The sequence below is a fragment of the Scyliorhinus torazame genome, chromosome 14 (genome assembly GCF_047496885.1).
Source record: "Scyliorhinus torazame isolate Kashiwa2021f chromosome 14, sScyTor2.1, whole genome shotgun sequence".
Lineage (NCBI taxonomy): Eukaryota > Metazoa > Chordata > Chondrichthyes > Carcharhiniformes > Scyliorhinidae > Scyliorhinus > Scyliorhinus torazame.
The window spans coordinates 165,340,349-165,359,287 of record NC_092720.1 but is presented as its reverse complement, the minus strand read 5'-3'; the positions used below and the strand labels follow the sequence as shown (position 1 = coordinate 165,359,287).

General features: G+C 48.9%; 1 protein-coding gene across 1 annotated transcript; it reads right to left on the bottom strand.

Annotated features, from left to right (window-relative positions):
• Positions 1-956: 956 nt before the first annotated feature.
• On the bottom strand, positions 957-18,927 carry LOC140390153 (uncharacterized). The gene is made up of 4 exons (XM_072475096.1): positions 18,773-18,927; positions 16,160-17,674; positions 3,957-4,049; positions 957-3,621 (listed from the first exon to the last, which is right to left on the bottom strand). Exons 2-4 carry the CDS (start codon positions 17,198-17,200, stop codon positions 3,442-3,444), a joined length of 1,314 nt encoding a protein of 437 aa, XP_072331197.1. The 5' UTR covers positions 17,201-17,674; positions 18,773-18,927; the 3' UTR covers positions 957-3,441.
• Between the last annotated feature and the right edge of the window lie 12 nt (positions 18,928-18,939).

Genomic DNA, 18,939 nt, shown 5'->3' with positions numbered 1-18,939 from the left:
GCACCTTGCGTATTGTGTGCAGTTTTGGTCTACTAGTTTAAGGAAGGACATTCTTTCTATTGAGGGTGTCCAGCAAAGGTTCACCAGACAAATTCCCTGGATGGCAGGACTGTAATATGAAGAAAGATTGGATCGACTGGGCTTGTACTCACTGGAGTTTAGAAGAATGAGCGGGCATCTCATAGAAAAATATAAAATCCTGATGATCTGCACATGCAAGATGCGGATAGAATGTTGGGGACGTCCAGAACTAGGGGTCACAGCCTAAGAATAAGGGGAAGCCATTCAGGACTGAGATGAGGAAGAACTTCTTCTCTCAGAGCATTGAGAACTTGTGGAATTCTCTACCAGAGAAAGCTATTGGGGCCAGTTCGTTGGATATATTCAAGAAGGAGCTGGACGTGGCCCTTGCAGCGAAAGGGACCAATGGGTATGGAGAGAAAGAGGGAGTGGGATGCTGAATTTGCAAGATCAGCAATGATCATATTGAATGATGGTGCAGGCTCAAAGGGCCTAATGGCCTACGTCTTAACCTCTTTTCTATGTTTCTATCAGAAATGTCCCTTTTGCTATGTAGGACGATCCAGTGAGAGACCTGCTTACTCAGGGCTTTGTGCTGAACTGTTTGACTGGCGCAAACCCAACACGGGAGAAAGAGCTAGGAAGTTAGGACATTCTTTCCAGGTTTGTGGAGTACCCTGGAGTCGGGCCGGGTGACCCTGGAATCAGTGAGGAGGATGCTGGGTGAGGATGCTGAGTGGAATGCCTGTCTCAGAGAATCGGCACAATATCACAGTTTAAAAAACAAAGAAACATAAAACAGCCGTCACCATTCACACGCTCCCCACATTCCATCCATTCTAAATGACGCCCTGGCATGGAACCCTGGCTGAAGAAACACTAACGTTTGCTTTTTTAAAAACAAACGTGGAGAGACAGAGTCAGAGGACAGCGACTTAGTTTTAACAATAAGAAAAACATTTATTAAACATGAAGAATTGATTTTAATACAATGCTCCTATACTCCTTTACCTTAGAAATCACATACAGGTTTTATACGGATGGCAAAGTACGTTTGAAGCTACAATGGTCTCATTAACACACAAAGTTAGTGTCTGCAGATTCCTGTTCAGAATTCCCCCAGATGATTGTCATATGAGAGTTTCCAAGCGGCACTCCCAAATCTTCTCTCGGAGTAATACTTAGCAGCTTGCATTCCGGAATCTACTCCAGATTTTACAAAGACACTTTTCCATCAAGCTTCCACTCTACTTTTAACAGAAAGTCCATTCCAGGATTTCATACCAACCCCTTTGGGATTTCTTTGCCTTGACTGTCTTCCACTGTTAGACAAATTCCGATTTCAGGTCAACACTTTCTTCCCAAATACGTTAAAATATTTCCCAGCTCGTAAAATATTCCAAATTTTAGGATTATTTTAGAAACCTTTCTCGAGCATTCTCACCAACCAATTCCTTCTCAGTTCTGTGACTTGAAATTAACAGTATCCTGTTCTGCTCTCCGTTCCTCTTTGCTGCTTTAATTTCAGACCGCGTGGAAACTTTTCTTCATTTTGAGTTTCCTTTACTAGCTGCTTTTTAGATTTCTGGAACTGGCTGACTTAATCATCACTCCATTGTATAGTTTTTCTTACAGCAACGTTGAGAGATGGTCCCTCTCTAGCTGCTCATCGGCAACTGCCTCTGGTTTCCAGCTAAAACCGGAGAACAAAGAACGGCCTCCCTCTCTGCAAGAGCCTCTAGTTGCTAAGCAACTATATTTATTTTTTACGCTGTAGCTCTCTAAACACAATAGAATCCCAGCTTAAACTGAAACCAACCCCCACACATACAAACACCTTTGTCCAGCATGAAAACTAACTATCAGTCTCATTCCAGGCACAGAAACATTAAATTAAACCCACCTAAAACTAGACCTTATTTCTAAAGTTTACCCACACAAATATAAATCTCGCAAAACTATCTTTGGTTTCCTAAAACATTCCCCTTTGAAAGAACTAAATTACACTGGTGTTAGATCCACTTTAACCAAACTTATCACAAATATTTAATCACATAACTTATTACATCATACTAATTTCCTTAGTTCACATTTACAAATGTCAATGTATGTAATTACAGTGATCTAGCCAAAACAAAGACAATAACTTTAACAATATTATCAGGCTCTATACATGGAAACATAATATTCAAGTCTCATGTTGCTTTTTGTTCTAATTTCCAGTTTTCACCTTAGACAAGCATGTTTCATGGAATTTTCGTCAATTGGAGACATAGTTCTATTCTCAAGCCCACTTTCCAAATTCACATGTGGTAAATTTACATTTTGATTTAACACAATCAAAATGTCATTTTTGTGCATTAACATCTTCTTTCTTCTCTTATCAAAATCTCTTTTAGCTGTTTGGAGAATATTGTTACAATGCTTATTATGTTTATTCATGATCTCATACTCTGAGGCGGCATGGTGGCACAGTGGTTAGCACTGATACCTCACGGCCCTGAGGACCCGGTTTGATCCTTTCCCCGGGTCACTGCTGGGTGGAGTTTGCACAATTTCCTCGTGTCTGCGTGGGTCTCACCCCCACAACCCAAAGATGTGCACACATTGGCCGCGCTAAAATTGCCCCTTAATTGGAAAAAATAATTGGGTACTCGAAATTTAAATACATATATCTATACATATCATACTCTTGCTTTTTTTCTTCTTTGAACTGGTTGTGATCTCGATGTTTCTCCCAATCTGTTTCAAACAAAGTCTTTTTAATTCCATGAGCGATGTCAGTCACTTCTGCTCTGAAGTTACATAATTCATTCTAATCCTTCAATTTGTTTTCACAATTTTGGAATTATCTCAGTCCAGTTCCCAGTAGATTTCAATTGGTCTTTCACAAACTGTTAACTTCCCTTTACTCCAACTACTACTACTTGTGTAATTTCACTGAGCAGCATTTTTAAATTAATGTCTCTGGTCATTGACTCAGAAAGATCACTTCGCAATTTTAGTACTTTTGGTTGACAATATGCACTTTCCAATGTTTACCGTTACAAATATGAATCCCTCAAAACTATCTTTGATTTCTGAACACACATGAGTGGAGCTAGCTGCTGATTTCTATGGACAGCTGCCTCTGTGAAATGTGCAAAACCCAACATGGACCATTTTTGATCCCAGGGAAATGGGATCAGGGGGAGAGACTTCTGGATTTCTGCCACTTTCTTCACAATAGAGAGGCTCCCTGTCATGGCAACAATCCAGACTGACAGAGGGAAATATTTCCGTCATGATAAAACAGGAGGGTGGAGAATGAGGCAGTGTTGGTGGGAGGGACCCTACTTCCTTCTGCATCTCCCCCATTCCTGTGACGTGACCTCTCCTGTAGCAGAGGCGGGTCCATTCTCCTCCTGATGGCTTAAACACTTAGCTGCTGACATCACCTTTGCTCATCCCCATATCTGATCCACCATTGGTTATCTTGGGGTTGGAGACGCCAAACAGCTTCCTCGTGAACTCCTCCTGTTCCGTCAGCTCCTTGATGTACGGAACCCGCCCTCCGGTCAACAAGAGCTCTTGGGGGTTGGAGTTAAGGGCCAGCTTTTCCTAAAGGAGGAAATGAAAATGGGAAATGAATCATGGTGCAGACTTTGCTGTGCTGTTTTGAAGACCACGTGATTGATTTGACATGCACCTCGCACATGAAAGGAGTCTTTCTCCCCCCCCCCATGTGAATGCATTGGTATCTGTGGAGGTTCGATGACAACCTAAGAACATAAGAACTAGGAGCAGGAGTAGGCCATCTGGCCCCTCGAGCCTGCTCCGCCATTCAATGAGATCATGGCTGATCTTTTGTGGACTCAGCTCCACTTTCCGGCCCGAACACCATAACCCTTAATCCCTTTATTCGTCAAAAACAATGAGAATGATTTGACACATACCTCAAAACCTGTGTGAACTCGTTGGTGTGCACGGAGCGTTGATGACTTTGAGAATGATTGGTCACACACTTTACACCTGAAGGGTTGCTTCACCTGAAGGAACAAATGAGAATGAAAAGGAAATCATGGTACTGACTTTGCTGTGCTCTCTTGTGCCCCATCTTCGAGTGTTGGAGACAGATTTCAGCCTGCATCCAGGGGGACTTTTGATTACAGAGAACACTTATGACAAAGTCGTAGCCATCTCCAAGGGAACTGCATTTGGTTTTATTTGAAATATTTTTTATTGAACTTTTAACATTTACACAAATCAAAACAATAAAACAATAATAATCTTTATTATTGTCACAAGTAGGCTTACATGAACACTGCAATGAAGTTACTGTCAAAATCACCTCGCCGCCACATTCTGGTGCCTGTTCGGGTACACTGATGGAGAATTCAGAATGTCCAAATTACCTAATAAGCACTTGTGGGAGGAAACCAGAGCACTTGGAGGAAATCCATGCAGACACGGGAGAACATGCAGACTCCACACAGACAGTGACCCAACCGGTATTCGAACAGCGCCAGGGTCTCTGGTTCAAATACCGCTTGGGTCACTGTCTGTGCGGAGTCTGCACGTACAGGTGTCAACAATAGAAAAAAGCTCCTACTAATAACTATAGCAACCCCCCTACCCCCAGGGCAGCATGGTGGTGCAGTACTTAGTACTGCTGTCTCAAGGCGCTGAGGACCTGGGTTCGATCCCGGCTCTGGGTCACTGCCGTGTGGAGTTTGCACATTCTCCCTGTGAAGACAGTGTCCTGGGGCTGTGATTGAACCCCGGTCCTCAGTATTGTAGGCAGCAGTAGCACTGCTTTTTAAAAAATAAATTTAGAGTACCCAATTCATTTTTTTTTCCAATTAAGAGGCAATTTAGATCAGAGGGGCTGGTTTAGCACAGGGTTAAATCGCTGGCTTTTTAAAAAAAAATGTTAACGTAAGGTTTTCATAAAATATCAACAACAAAATGAGAAAGAAAAAAGAACCCAACAGGGTTAAGTACAAAACACAATCTAAAAAAGCAAACCCCCAAGCACCCCCCCCCCGTACATAAATAATAAATTAACATTAACACCCCGACTTAACACAACAGGTGTATACACCCCCTCAGACCCTTCCAGTGTAAATAACATAAACAAAAATAAAGTAAACACCCCCGCACCCCCCCGAGCTGCTGCTGCCATTGACCAATGTCTATCGTTCTGCCAGAAAGTCTAAGAACGGTTTCCACCGCCTAAAAAACCCTTGTACCGACCCTCTCAAGGCGAATTTCACCCTCTCCAATTTAATGAACCCTGCCATATCGCTGATCCAGGATTCCACGCTTGGGGGCCTGGCATCTTTCCACTGAAGGAGAATCCTTCGCCGGGCTACCAGGGACGCAAAGGCCAGAATTCCGGCCTCTTTCGCCTCCTGCACTCCCCGGCTCCTCTGCCAACCCAAATATTGCGAGCCCCCAGCCCGATCTGACCCTGGATCCTACCACCCTCGACACCGTCCTTGCTACGCCCTTCCAAAATTCCTCCAGCACTGGGCATGCCCAGAACATATGGGTGTGATTTGCTGGGCTCCCTGAGCACCTAACACACCTGTCCTCACCCCCAAAGAACCGGCTCATCCTTGTCCCGGTCATGTGTGCCCTGTGCAGCACCTTAAACTGTATGAGGCTGAGCCTCGCGCACAAAGAGGAAGAATTCACCCTCCCTAGGGCATCTGCCCTTCCCCTCTTCAATCTCCTCTCCCAACTCCTCCCACTTACCTTTCAACTCCACCACCGAGGCCTCCTCCTCCTCCTGCATCACCTGGTAAGTTTCTGAGATCTTTCCCACTCACCCCCCCGAGAGCACCCTTTCCTGTACTGTGTGGCAGTAGTCGCGGGAATTCCACCACCTGCCGTCTGGCAAATGCCCTTACCTGTAAGTACCTGAAGGTGTTCCCCGGGGGGGAGCCCGTACTTCTCCTCCAGCTCACCCAAGTTCGCGAACTTCCCGTCCACAAACAGGTCCCCCAACTTTCGTATCCCTGCCCTGTGCCACCCCGAAAACCCTCCACCTGTTCTTCCTGGGGCGAACCGGTGGTTCCCCCATAATGGGGTCCACGCCGAAGCCCCAACTTCCCCCCATGCCACCTCCACTGCCCCCAAATTTTGAGGGCCGCCACCACCACCGGGCTCGTGGTATACCTCCTTGGAGGGAGCGGCAGCGGCGCCGTTGCCAGCACCCCCAGATTCGTACCCACACAGGACGCCGTCTCCAGCCTCTTCCATGCAGCCCCCTCCCCCTCCATCACCCACTTGCGCACCATCGTCGCATTGGCGGCCCAGTAGTACCCACAGAGGTTGGGCAGCGCCAGCCCCCCATCTCTACTCTGCTCCAGGAACACCCTTCTCACCCTCGGAGTCCCTCGCGCCCACACAAACCCCATTATACTCCTGTTAACCCGCGTGAACAAAGCCTTCGGGATAAACACGGGGAGGCACTGGAACAGGAACAAATACCTTGGGAGCACCGTCATTTTGATTGACTGCACCCTACCCGCCAAGGACAGCGGCAACGTGTCCCACCTCTTGAACTCCTCCTCCATTTGCTCCACCAGCCTTGCAGTTAAGCCTATGCAGGGCCCCCCAGCTCCTGGCCACCTGGACCCCCAAATAGCTGAAGCTCCTCTCCGCCCTTTTTAGTGGGAGCTCGCCAATCCCCCTCTCCTGGTCCCCTAGCTGAACTACGAACAGCTCGCTCTTCCCCATATTGAGCTTGTACCCCGAAAAGTCCCCAAATTCCCTAAGGATCCTCATTACCTCTGACATTCCTCCCACCGGGTCCGCCACATACAGCAGCAGGTCGTCCACATAAAGCGACACCTTATGCTCCTCCCCACCCCGCACCAACCCCCTCTAGTTCCTCGACTCTCTCAGTGCCATAGCCAGGGGTTCAATCGCCAGTGCGAAGAGCAGGGGGGACCCCTGTCTCGTCCCTCGGTGCAACCGAAAGTACTCGGACCTCCTCCTATTTGTGGCCACACTCGCCATCGGGACCTCATACAACAGCCTAACCCACCTGACAAACCCCTCCCCAAACCCGAACCTCTTCAGCACCTCCCACAGGTACCCCCACTCTACCCGATCGAAGGCTTTTTCAGCGTCCATCGCCATCACATTCTCCACCTCCCCCTCCCTCGCCGGCATCATGATAACATTCAAAAGCCTCCGCACATTCGCGTTCAATTGTCTCCCCTTCGCAAACCCCGTCTGGTCTTCATGGATGATCTGCGGCACATAATCCTCAATCCTCGTGGCTAAGACCTTCGCCAGCACCTTGGCATCTACATTTAGCAAGGAAATCGGTCTGTAAGACCCACATTGCAGGGGATCCTTGTCCCGCTTCAGGATCAAGGAGATCAGTGCCTGGGACATCATCGGGGGTAAAGCCCCCCCCCTCCCTTGCCTCATTAAAGGTCCTAACTAACAGCGGGCCCAACAGGTCCATATATTTTATATAGAATTCGACCGGGAAACCGTCCGGCCCCGGTGCCTTCCCCGCCTGCATGCTTCCTATCCCTTTGATCAGCTCCTCCAGCCCAATCGGGGCCCCCGTCCCTCTTCCACCTTTGGAAACCTCAATTGGTCCAGGAAACGGCCCATCCCTCCCTCCTCCCGTGGGGGCTTGGATCGGTACAATTCCTCGTAGAAGTCCCTGAAGACCCCATTGATGCCAACCCCACTCCGCACCACGCTCCCTCCCCTGTCCTTAACTCCCCTGATCTCCCTAGCTGCGTCCCGCTTCCGAAGCTGATGCGCCAGCATCCGGCTTGCCTTTTCCCCATACTCATAGACCGCCCCCTGGGCCTTCCTCCACTGCACCTCCGCCTTCCTGGTGGTCACCAGGTTGAATTCAGCCTGGAGGCTGCGCCTCTTCCTCAACAATCCTTCCTCAGGCTCTTCCGCATACCTCCTGTCTACCCTCACCATCTCCCCCACCAGCCTCTCCCTCTCCCCCTGCTCCCTCCGCTCCTTGTGGGCCCTAATGGAGATCAGCTCTCCCCTCACCACCGCCTTCAGTGCCTCCCATGCCATCCCCACTCGGACCTCCCCGTTGTCGTTGGTCTCCAAGTACCTCTCTATACTTCCTCGGACCCGCTCGCTCACCTCCTCGTCTGCTAACAGCCCCACCTCCAAGCGCCACCTTGGGCGCTGGTCCCTCTCCTCCCCATCTCCAAGTCCACCCAATGCGGGGCGTGGTCCGAAATGGCTATTGCTGAATACTCGGTTTCCTCTACTCTCGCTATCAGCGTCCTACTCAAAATGAAAAAGTCGATTCAAGAATAAGCCTTATGGACATGTGAGAAGAATGAAAATTCCCTAGCCCCCGGCCTTGCAAATCTCCAAGGGTCCACCCCTCCCATTTGGTCCATAAATCCCTTCAACACTCTAGCCGCCGCCGGCTTCCTACCCGTCCTAGACCTGGAGCGATCCAGTGCCGGATCCAACACCGTGTTAAAGTCTCCCCCCATTATCAGGCCCCCCACTTCCAAGTCTGGGATCCGACCCAACATACGCCGCATAAAACCCGCATCGTCCCAGTTCGGAGCATACACATTGACCAGTACCACCCTCTCTCCCTGCAACTTACCACTTACCATTATGTACCTACCTCCATTATCTGCTACAATGCTCGACGCCTCGAATGACACCTTCTTTCCCACCAAGATCGCCACCCCTCGATTTTTGGCATCTAGCCAAACACCTGACCTACCCACCCTTTCCTCAGTCTTACCTGGTCTGCCACCTTCAGGTGTGTCTCCTGGAGCATAACCACATCCGCCTTGAGCCCCTTCAGGTGCGCGAACATGCGGGCCCGCTTAACCGGCCCATTCAGTCCCCTTACATTCCAGGTTATCAGCCGGATCAGAGGGCTACCCGCCCCCCTCCCCCGCCGACTAGCCATGACCCCTTCTCGGCCAGCCACGCGCCCGCACTCCACACCCGGCCCGTTCCCCACAGCGGCATACCCCCGTCTCGACCCCCCCCCCCCCCACTCGCTCCAGCTCCTCCTTGACCTTAGCAGCAGCAACTCGATGCCCCCCGACCCACCCCCCCCCACCCCCCAGCTAGGACCCATCCTAGCTGGTTTACTCCCCCCATTGCACTTCCGCAAGTCAGCTGACTCCTGCTGACCCCGGCCACTCCCGCCTCCCCTTCGACTCCTCCCATTGTGTGGCACACCCTCCTCTCCCGCTCCCCATCGACAGGCTCTCCCCCTCCCCCCTCCGTTCTAAGCGCGGGAAACAATCCTCGCTTCCCCTCTCCCCCAGTCTTCGGCGCAGGAAAAAAGCCCGCGCTCTCCACCTACCAGGCCCCGCCACCAACCAAAACAGTGCCCAACCCGCCTCATCCACCCTCCCCAACCCGAAACAGAAAAACACAGAGAAAAAGAAACCCAAAACAATGCAAAGGCCCCCCCCCCCCCCCCCCCCGAACCAAAAATAGGCATAACATATCCACCGCAGTCCCAAATCGCCCATCCCGACCCTCAGTCTGTGTCCAGCTTCTCGGCCTGAACAAAGGCCCACGCCTCCTCCGGAGACTCAAAATAATGGTGCCGGTCCTTGTAGGTGACCCACAGTCGCGCCGGCTGCAACATGCCAAACTTCACCCCCTTCCTGTGCAGCACCGCCTTCGCTCGATTGTACCTGGCCCTCCTCTTCGCCACCTCCGCACTCCAGTCCTGATATATCCGAACCTCCGCGTTCTCCCACCTGCTGCTCCTCTCCTTCTTGGCCCACCTGAGCATACCCTCCCGATCGACGAACCGATGGAACCGCACCAGCACCGCCCGCGGAGGCTCGTTAGCCTTGGGCCTCCTCGCCAACACTCTATGGGCCCCTTCCAGCTCTTGGAGCCCCTGGAAGGACCCCGCTCCCATCAGCGAGTTCAACATGGTGACCACATAGGCCCCCACGTCCGGCCCCTCCGGGAGGCCCAGAATCCGCAGATTATTCCGCCTCGACCGATTCTCCACCTCCACGAACCGCTCCTGCCATTTCTTGTGAAGCGCCTCGTGCGCCTCCACCTTTACCGCCAGGCCTAAGATCTCGTCCTCATTGTCAGAAATCTTTTGTCGAGCCTCTCGGATCGCCACCCCCTGGGCCGTCTGTGTCTCCAGCAGCTTATCAATAGAAGCCTTCATCGGCTCTAGCAGGTCCGTTTTAATCTCTCTGAGGCAGCGCTGGATACCCTCCTGTTGCTCCTCCGTCCACTGCCTCCACGCTGCCTGGTCTCCGCCCACCGCCATTTTGTCCTTCTTCCCTCCCTTCTTCTGGTCCACCGCCACCTTTTTTGTCGCCCCGCTCCTAGTTAAAGCCATATACTGACGGGGAGCTATTATTAACTCCTTCCCACACCGGGAAAGATCGAAAAAGTGCCCTTGGGGGCCCTGAAAAGAGCCCAAAAGGCCGTCTTTGCGGGAGCCGCCGAATGTGAGACTTAGCTCCGCATAGCCGCAACCGGAAGTCTCGAGAGGGAATCCTTTTGGCAGTGTTCACTTCACCAATCTGCCCCAAAAAGTCTGTGAAAACTCCTGAAAAAAGTCTGAGAGTAAGTTCCACACGGGAGCTGCCGAATGCCCGACCTACTCCTCTATGGCCTCCACCGGAAGCCTCGTCCCCGCTTCTTCAATGGCCTTGGTAGACCTCTTCACAGTTGTTCCCTCTGCTGCTAGAATTCACCTTTAATAGAGGCCCTCTTTAGAGTGGTTTCACAGGTCGGCGCAACATCGAGGGCCGAAGGGCCTGTACTGCGTTGTAATGTTCTATGTTCTATGTTCAACTCAGCTTGCAGCTTTAAGCTTGCCCTTCCCCCGCCTGCATGCTGGAAGAGGCTCCACTCTCCCCTGCAGTTGCAGCCAAATCTTTTACTGTTTCTGCCGGGTCTGGTAACCAAAAGACATACCATTCCTGGGGGACACTGTCAGGGGAATGTTACAGTCTTCTTCCCACACCGGGAAATGTCAAACAAATGCCGTGGGGGCCCTGTAAAAGAGCCCAAAAGTCCATTCCAAGCGTGAGCTACCGAATATGCGACCTAGCTCTGCATAGCCGCACCCGGAAGTCCAATCGCTGGCTTTTAAAGCAGACCTAGGCAGGCCAGCCTATTCCTGTACCAGCCTTCCCGAACAGGTGCCGGAATGTGGCGACTAGGGGCTTTTCACAGTAACTTCATTGAAGCCTACTTGTGACAATAAACGATTTTCATTTAATTTCATTTAGCACGGCAGTCCACCTACCCTGCACATCTGTGGGTTGTGGGGGCGAAATCCACGCAAACATGGGGAGAATGTGCAAACTCCACACGGACAGTGACACAGAGCCGGGATCGAACCTGGGACCTCGGTGCCATGAGGCAGCAGTCCAAACCCACTAGTCCTGCTTTCTTCTTGAACTCCTCCCAGCTGGTAAATCGTCCTTCCTGAAATAAGTCCCTCCCCCTCTCCAGCCCCTAACCCTGCCACCCCCCACATGCGGCTTCCAATTTTGCCAGCTCAAACAAATGGTTCCTACAGATTGGGCCCCATCTTGACACTGCACAAAACATAAAATACTGACGGAGTTGCCGCCATATTTTTGATGTGGAGATGACCACTTGATTCGAAGAATATTTTGCTGGGGCAAATGGCTGAGGTGCTATCACCAGCGCCTCCAAACACAACCCGTTGCATGACCCAGACTCCATCCGCACCCAAATAAAGTCCTGGTCCCCAAACCAAACCAATACCTTCTCCACATTGGCCGTCCAATAATAAAACATCAAATTTAGCAACTCCACCCGTCACAATCCCGCTCCACTTGTCTGAGGCTCTCAAGGCAATCGCCAATGGCTCGATTACCAACGCGAACAACATAGGGGACATTGGACAATCCTGCCTCACCTGCTGGGAACTGCATTTTATAAAAACACGCTAAAATAAGTAAAATAATCTTGCTGTATTTTCAAGTCAAAAATCTAAAGTTTCAAACTATATATATGTTCAGATATTTCCTCTTGTCCATTGGGGGAAAATTTGTGTATAAACAGCAGCTTCTACACAGATTGAAGAAGAGGAGGGTTTAAACTAATTTGGCAGGGGAATGGGAACCGGATTTGTAGTCCAGCAACTAAGGTAGCCGATATTCAGGACGCCAAAGCATGTAATGAGGCAGTGGGGAAGGGAACACTGACAAAGGAGAGTATTTGCAGGCACGGAGATGGGTTGAAGTGTGTATACTTCAACGCAAGAAGCATCAGGAATAAGGTGGGTGAACTTAAGGCATGGATCGGTACTTGGGACTATGATGTGGTGGCCATCATGGAAACTTGGATAGAAGAGGGGCAGAAATGGTTGTTGGAGGTCCCTGGTTATAGATGTTTCAATAAGATTAGGGAGGGTGGTAAAAGAGGTGGGGGGTGGCATTATTAATTAGAGATAGTATAACAGCTGCAGAAAGGCAGTTCGAGGAGTATCACCCTATTGAGGTAGTATGGGTTGAAGTCAGAAATAGGAAAGGAGCAGTCACCTTGTTAGGAGTTTTCTATAGGCCCCCCAATAGTAGCAGAGATGTGGAGGAACAGATTGGGAAACAGATTTTGGAAAGGTGCAGAAGTCATAGGGTGGTAGTCATGGGCGACTTTAACTTCCCAAATATTGAGTGGAAACTCTTTAGATCAAATAGTTTGGATGGGGTGGTGTTTGTGCAGTGTGTCCAGGAAGCTTTTCTAACACAGTATGTAGATTGTCCAACCAGAGGAGGGGCAATATTGGATTTAGTACTGGGTAATGAACCAGGGCAAGTGATAGATTTGTTAGTGGGGGAGCATTTTGGAGATAGTGACCACAATTCTGTGACTTTCACTTTAGTAATGGAGAGGGATAGGTACGTGCAACAGGGCAAGGTTTACAATTGGGGGAAGGGTAAATACGATGTTGTCAGACAAGAATTGAAGTGCATAAGTTGGGAACATAGGCTGGCAGGGAAGGACACAAGTGAAATGTGGAACTTGTTCAAGGAACAGGTGCTACGTGTCCTTGATATGTATGTCCCTGTCAGGCAGGGAAGAGATGGTCGAGTGAGGGAACCATGGTTGACAAGAGAGGTTGAATGTCTTGTTAAGAGGAAAAAGGTGACTTATGTAAGGCTGAGGAAACAAGGTTCAGACAGGGCATTGGAGGGATACAAGATAGCCAGGAGGGAACTGAAGAAAGGGATTAGGAGAGCTAAGAGAGGGCATGAACAATCTTTGGCGGGTAGGATCAAGGAAAACCCCAAGGCCTTTTACACATATGTGAGAAATATGAGAATGACTAGAGCGAGGGTAGGTCCGATCAAGGACAGTAGCGGGAGATTGTGTATTGAGTCTGAAGAGATAGGCGAGGTCTTGAATGAGTACTTTTCTTCTGTATTTACAAATGAGAGGGGCGATATTGTTGGAGAGGACAGTGTGAAACAGATTGGTAAGCTCGAGGAAATACTTGTTAGGAAGGAAGATGTGTTGGGCATTTTGAAAAACTTGAGGATAGACAAGTCCCCCGGGCCTGACGGGTTATATCCAAGGATTCTATGGGAAGCAAGAGATGAAATTGCAGAGCCGTTGGCAATTATCTTTTCGTCCTCACTGTCAACAGGGGTGGTACCAGGGGATTGGAGAGTGGCGAATGTCGTGCCCCTGTTCAAAAAAGGAACTAGGATAACACTGGGAATTACAGGCCAGTTAGTCTTACTTCGGTGGTAGGCAAAGTAATGGAAAGGGTACTGAAGGATAGGATTTCTGAGCATCTGGAAAGACACTGCTTGATTAGGGATAGTCAGCACGGATTTGTGAGGGGTAGGTCTTGCCTTACAAATCTTATTGAATTCTTTGAGGAGGTGACCAAGCATGTGGATGAAGGTAAAGCAGTGGATGTAGTGTACATGGATTTTAGTAAGGCATTTGATAAAGTTCCCCATGGTAGGCTTCTGCACAAAGTAAGGAGGCATGGGATAGTGGGAAATTTGGCCAGTTGGATAACGAACTGGCTAACCGATAGAAGTCAGAGAGTGGTGGTGGATGGCAAATATTCAGCCTGGATCCCAGTTACCAGTGGTGTACCGCAGGGATCAGTTCTGGGTCCTCTGCTGTTTGTGATTTTCATTAATGACTTGGATGAGGGAGTTGAAGGGTGGGTCAGTAAATTTGCAGACGATACGAAGATTGGTGGAGTTGTGGATAGTAAGGAGGGCTGTTGTCGGCTGCAAAGAGACATAGATAGGATGCAGAGCTGGGCTGAGAAGTGGCAGATGGAGTTTAACCCTGAAAAGTGTGAGGTTGTCCATTTTGGAAGGACAAATATGAATGCGGAATACAGGGTTAACGGTAGAGTTCTTGGCATTGTGGAGGAGCAGAGAGACCTTGGGGTCTATGTTCATACATCTTTGAAAGTTGCCACTCAAGTGGATAGAGCTGTGAAGAAGGCCTATGGTGTGCTCGCGTTCATTAACAGAGGGATTGAATTTAAGAGCAGTGAGGTGATGATGCAGCTGTACAAAACTTTGGTAAGGCCACATTTGGAGTACTGTGTACAGTTCTGGTCGCCTCATTTTAGGAAGGATGTGGAAGCTCTGGAAAAGGTGCAAAGAAGATTTACCAGGATGTTGCCTGGAATGGAGAGTAGGTCTTACGAGGAAAGGTTGAGGGTGCTAGGCCTTTTCTCATTAGAGCGGAGAAGGATGAGGGGCGACTTGATAGAGGTTTATAAGATGATCAGGGGAATAGATAGAGTAGACAGTCAGAGACTTTTTCCCCAGGTGGAACACACCATTACAAGGGGACATAAATTTAAGGTGAAAGGTGGAAGATATAGGAGGGATATCAGAGGTAGGTTCTTTACCCAGAGAGTAGTGGGGGCATGGAATGCACTGCCTGTGGAAGTAGTTGAGTCGGAAACATTAGTGACCTTCAAGCAGCTGTTGGATAGGTACATGGATTACGGGAAAATTATATAGTGTAGATTTATTTGTTCTTAAGGGCAGCACGGTAGCATTGTGGATAGCACAATTGCTTCACAGATCCATGGTCCCAGGTTCGATTTCGGCTTGGGTCATTGTCTGTGCGGAGTCTGCACATCCTCCCCGTGTCTGCGTGGGTTTCCTCCGGGTGCTCCGGTTTCCTCCCACAGTCCAAAGATGTGCGGGTTAGGTGAATTGGCCAATGATAAATTGCCCTTAATGTCCAAATTGCCCTTGGTGTTGGGTGGAGGTGTTGAGTTTGGGTAGGGTGCTCTTTCCAAGAGCTGGTGCAGACTCAGGGGGCCGAATGGCCTCCTTCTGCACTGTAGATTCAATGATAATCTATGATTAATCTAGGACAAAGGTTCGGCACAACATCGTGGGCCGAAGGGCCTGTTCTGTGCTGTATTTTCTATGTTCTATGTTCTATGATGTCTTCTTTTGGTGATGTTTGACCGTCTGTTCAAAGATTAAATTGGTGTCTGCGGGGTCTGATGACCGTTAGAATGTTTGTCGCACATCTCACACATGAATGGTTTCTCACCAATGTGTGCAAAGGGCTGATTAGTCAGAGAATAATTTGTCTGCATATCCGACGTGAATGGTTTCTCACTAGTGTGTGCAGAGCACTGTTTAGGCCGACAATGATTTGTTAGGTGTCATTCATGTGGGGGCTGTAATTTGTCTGCTAACCATACATGTGAATGGTTTCTCACCAGTGTGTCCAGAGGGCTGTTTAGGCCGAAAATGATTTGTTAAATACCATATATGTGGGGGCTGGGTTCCAGATAAGCTCAGTTGGCTAGACAGCTGGTTTGTTATGCAGAGCGAGGCCAGCAGCACGGGTTCAATTCCTGTACCAGCTGAGGTTGTTCTTGAAAGCCCACCTTCTCAACCTTGCCCCTTGCCCAAGGTGTGGTGATCCTCAAGGTAAATCACCATCAGTCAGCTCTCCACCTCAAAGGGGAAGCAGCATCTGGTCATCTGGGACGATGGTGACTTTACCTCTACCTTACCATACATGTGAATGGTTTGCCACCTGTGTGAATGTGTTGCTGTGCGAAGTGTGAAGGTGACTAAAGAAATGATTTGCCATATACCATATGTTGGTGTACGCAAGAAGCCGAGAATTACGAGTCACATACCTTGCATGGTAAGGGTTTCTCTCCTGTGTGAGTGCGTCGGTGTCTCTGGAGGATCGATAACTGCGAGAATGATTTGTCACACACCTCACATGGGAATGGCTTCTCTCCTGTGTGAATACGTTTGTGTTTATGGAGGTTGTCCAACTGCGAGAATGATTTGTCACACACCTCACATGTAAATGGTTTCTCCCCTGTGTGAATGCGTTGGTGTTTACGGAGGGTGCCTAACTGTGAAAATGATTTGTCACACACCTCACAGACAAAAGGTTTCTCCCCTGTGTGAATCCTCTGGTGTGATAGAAGATTGGAATTGCGATTGAAAGTCATCTCACAGACATCACACCTGAAGGGTTTCTCTTGCTGCCCTTTGTGAAGGCGTTGGTGTTGTCTGAGGCTTGATGACCATGTGAATGATTTGTCACACACCTCACACGTGAAGCATCTCTCGCCTGTGTGAACGAGCTGGTGTTGACGAAGGTTCGATGATGCTGAGAAGGATTTCTCACAGACATGACACGTGAAGGGTTTCTCACCTGTGTGAAGGAGCTGGTGTTGACGGAGGTTCGATGATGCTGAAAAGGACTTCTCACACACATCACATGTGAAGGGTTTTTCACCTGTGTGAAGGCGTCGGTGTTCACGGAGGCGCGATGACCACATAAATGATTTGTCACACATCTCACACGTGAAGGGTTTCTCACCTGTGTGAACGAGCTGGTGTTGACGGAAGTTCGATGATGATGAGAAAGATTTCTCACACACATTACATGTGAAAGGTTTCTCACCTGTGTGAACGAGCTGGTGTTGACGGAGGCTCGATGGTACTGAGAAGGATTTCTCGCACACATCACATGTGAAGGGTTTCTCACCTGTGTGAACAAGTTGATGTCGATTGAGAGTCGACGATGCCAAGAAGGACTTGTCACACACCTCACATTTGAATGGTTTATCACCTGTGTGAATCATCTGGTGCCTCAGAAGCGACGTTGACGTCACAAAACCTTTGTCACAAACATCACACCTGAAGCGTCTCTCTTCCATGTGGCTGCCCTTGTGTTAACAGTAGTTGTAACAAACGCACCCTAGAAGATCTTATGGGCTTGTGGAGTTACCTAAACAAACCTCAAACCTGAACAGCATCTCAGCTGCAGGAATGAATCAGTGGTTCATGAGGCTCAATTAACTTTTGAAGCTCTCACCACACTTGGAGCCCACTCACACTTCTTCCCAGCCTCACCCTGACTTATCACCCACAGCTGAACCTCCAGAAAGGTTGGTTCTGATGGAAGGTTCCACACCACTGACCAGTTTCAGATCTGATGATACGTCAAAGCTTCCCTGACTCGACCGATTTCCAGATGATGGTTTCACTGCCCAACCTTCTCTGTGTTGAGCAATGCTGTGAAGGGACTGGATGCCTTCCCGCAGTTGACAGTTATTCCTCGGGCGATGGTCAGGATCTACCTGCGGTGTCTATCTTCTCTGTCTTCTCTGGTGTAGTCCAATGCAATTCTTCTGTAAAATAGGAAAAGGAAACATGATTTCCTCAAACTCCCTCTCCTCCTTTGCTGAAGGGGCTGACTCCTCAGTTAGATACTGTTCCATGGTGAGCGTCAGTCTGATATTCCCGTGTAGGGATCAGATACAAGTCATCTCTTTTTCCTCCCTTGACTGTGACACATCCTGTTTCCAGCAGGGATTCTGGATAGTGACCAGGGGCAGACAATGTGTCTACTTTCTTTCCTCCACCCAGATCACATCTTCCCAGGCACCATGAGGGCAATGGAAATAACAGTCGGGTGGAATGTAAACGGAGCTATAAATTCACTAGGTGCTCGAGCAGTGCTGGTGAAGACCAGTTTTGGTCTTCGAGTATGTGTTTAATATAAAAGTTAATGGAAGCCTACTTGTGACAATAAAGATTATTATTATTTTAAAAAGGTTAAGTGGTGTTACTGGGTTGCCCAAACATGTGCAGGTTAGGTGGATTGGCTCTGCTAAATTGCCCTTAATGTCCAAAAAGGTTAGGTGGGATTACTGCGTTACGGGGATAGGGTGGAGGTGTGGGCTTAAGTAGGGTGCTTTTTCCAAGAGCTGGTGCAGATTCGATGGGATAAATGGCCTCCTTCTACACTGTAAATTATATGATTCTATGATTGAAGGGTTCTGGTTTATACGAGGAAATTAGATGCACTACACTCACTGAGACTGCACATCTCAAATTCAGCTCAGACACAGCGCAGGCTTTTGTGAAAGGCGGAGGCTTTCAGGTAAAATCACAAAAGGAGACATTAAAAGATATTTCAATAAATATGTCTCCACCCCTCCCGGATAATCACACCTCACCGTCTCATATTCAGCAATGACCCATCAACAAAACTCAGCCTGTAAATCAGAAGGGAAATGCTTCCAACAAACACACTCAATAACCAACACACAGCCACTCAAACAGCTCAGCACAAAGCACCGAGTAAACAGGTCTCTGAGCTGGATCTTCTCACACAGCATAAGGGGCATTTCCACACCTGGTTGCCCACAGGATAGTCAGACTGCCTGAACATTAGTGTGGATATTGTGCAATGTAATTCTTCTAAATTCTGCTCCTTCACTCACCATCTCCTGACGTGGTTTGGAGTCCCTACAGGAAGTGAAGCAGCTGTGGTAGAGGAAGAGGAGAGAATGGGCAGAGTGGGTGGGCTCTCTGATTGACGTCTCTCACAGACAATCCAAATATTTCTGCAGGAACAGGAGTTTCCTGAAGTTTGGGAAACTGACCAGTG

Excerpts from the sequence above, each read along its gene's own strand:
- LOC140390153 (XM_072475096.1), bottom strand. The coding sequence starts at position 17,200 with ATGGAAGAGAGACGCTTCAGGTGTGATGTTTGTGACAAAGGTTTTGTG. Across the intron at positions 4,050-16,159 it reads AGAAACCCTTACCATGCAAG|GTGAAGCAACCCTTCAGGTG; the intron begins GTATGTGACTCG and ends TTGTTCCTTCAG. Across the intron at positions 3,622-3,956 it reads GAGTTCACACAGGTTTTGAG|GAAAAGCTGGCCCTTAACTC; the intron begins GTATGTGTCAAA and ends TTCCTCCTTTAG.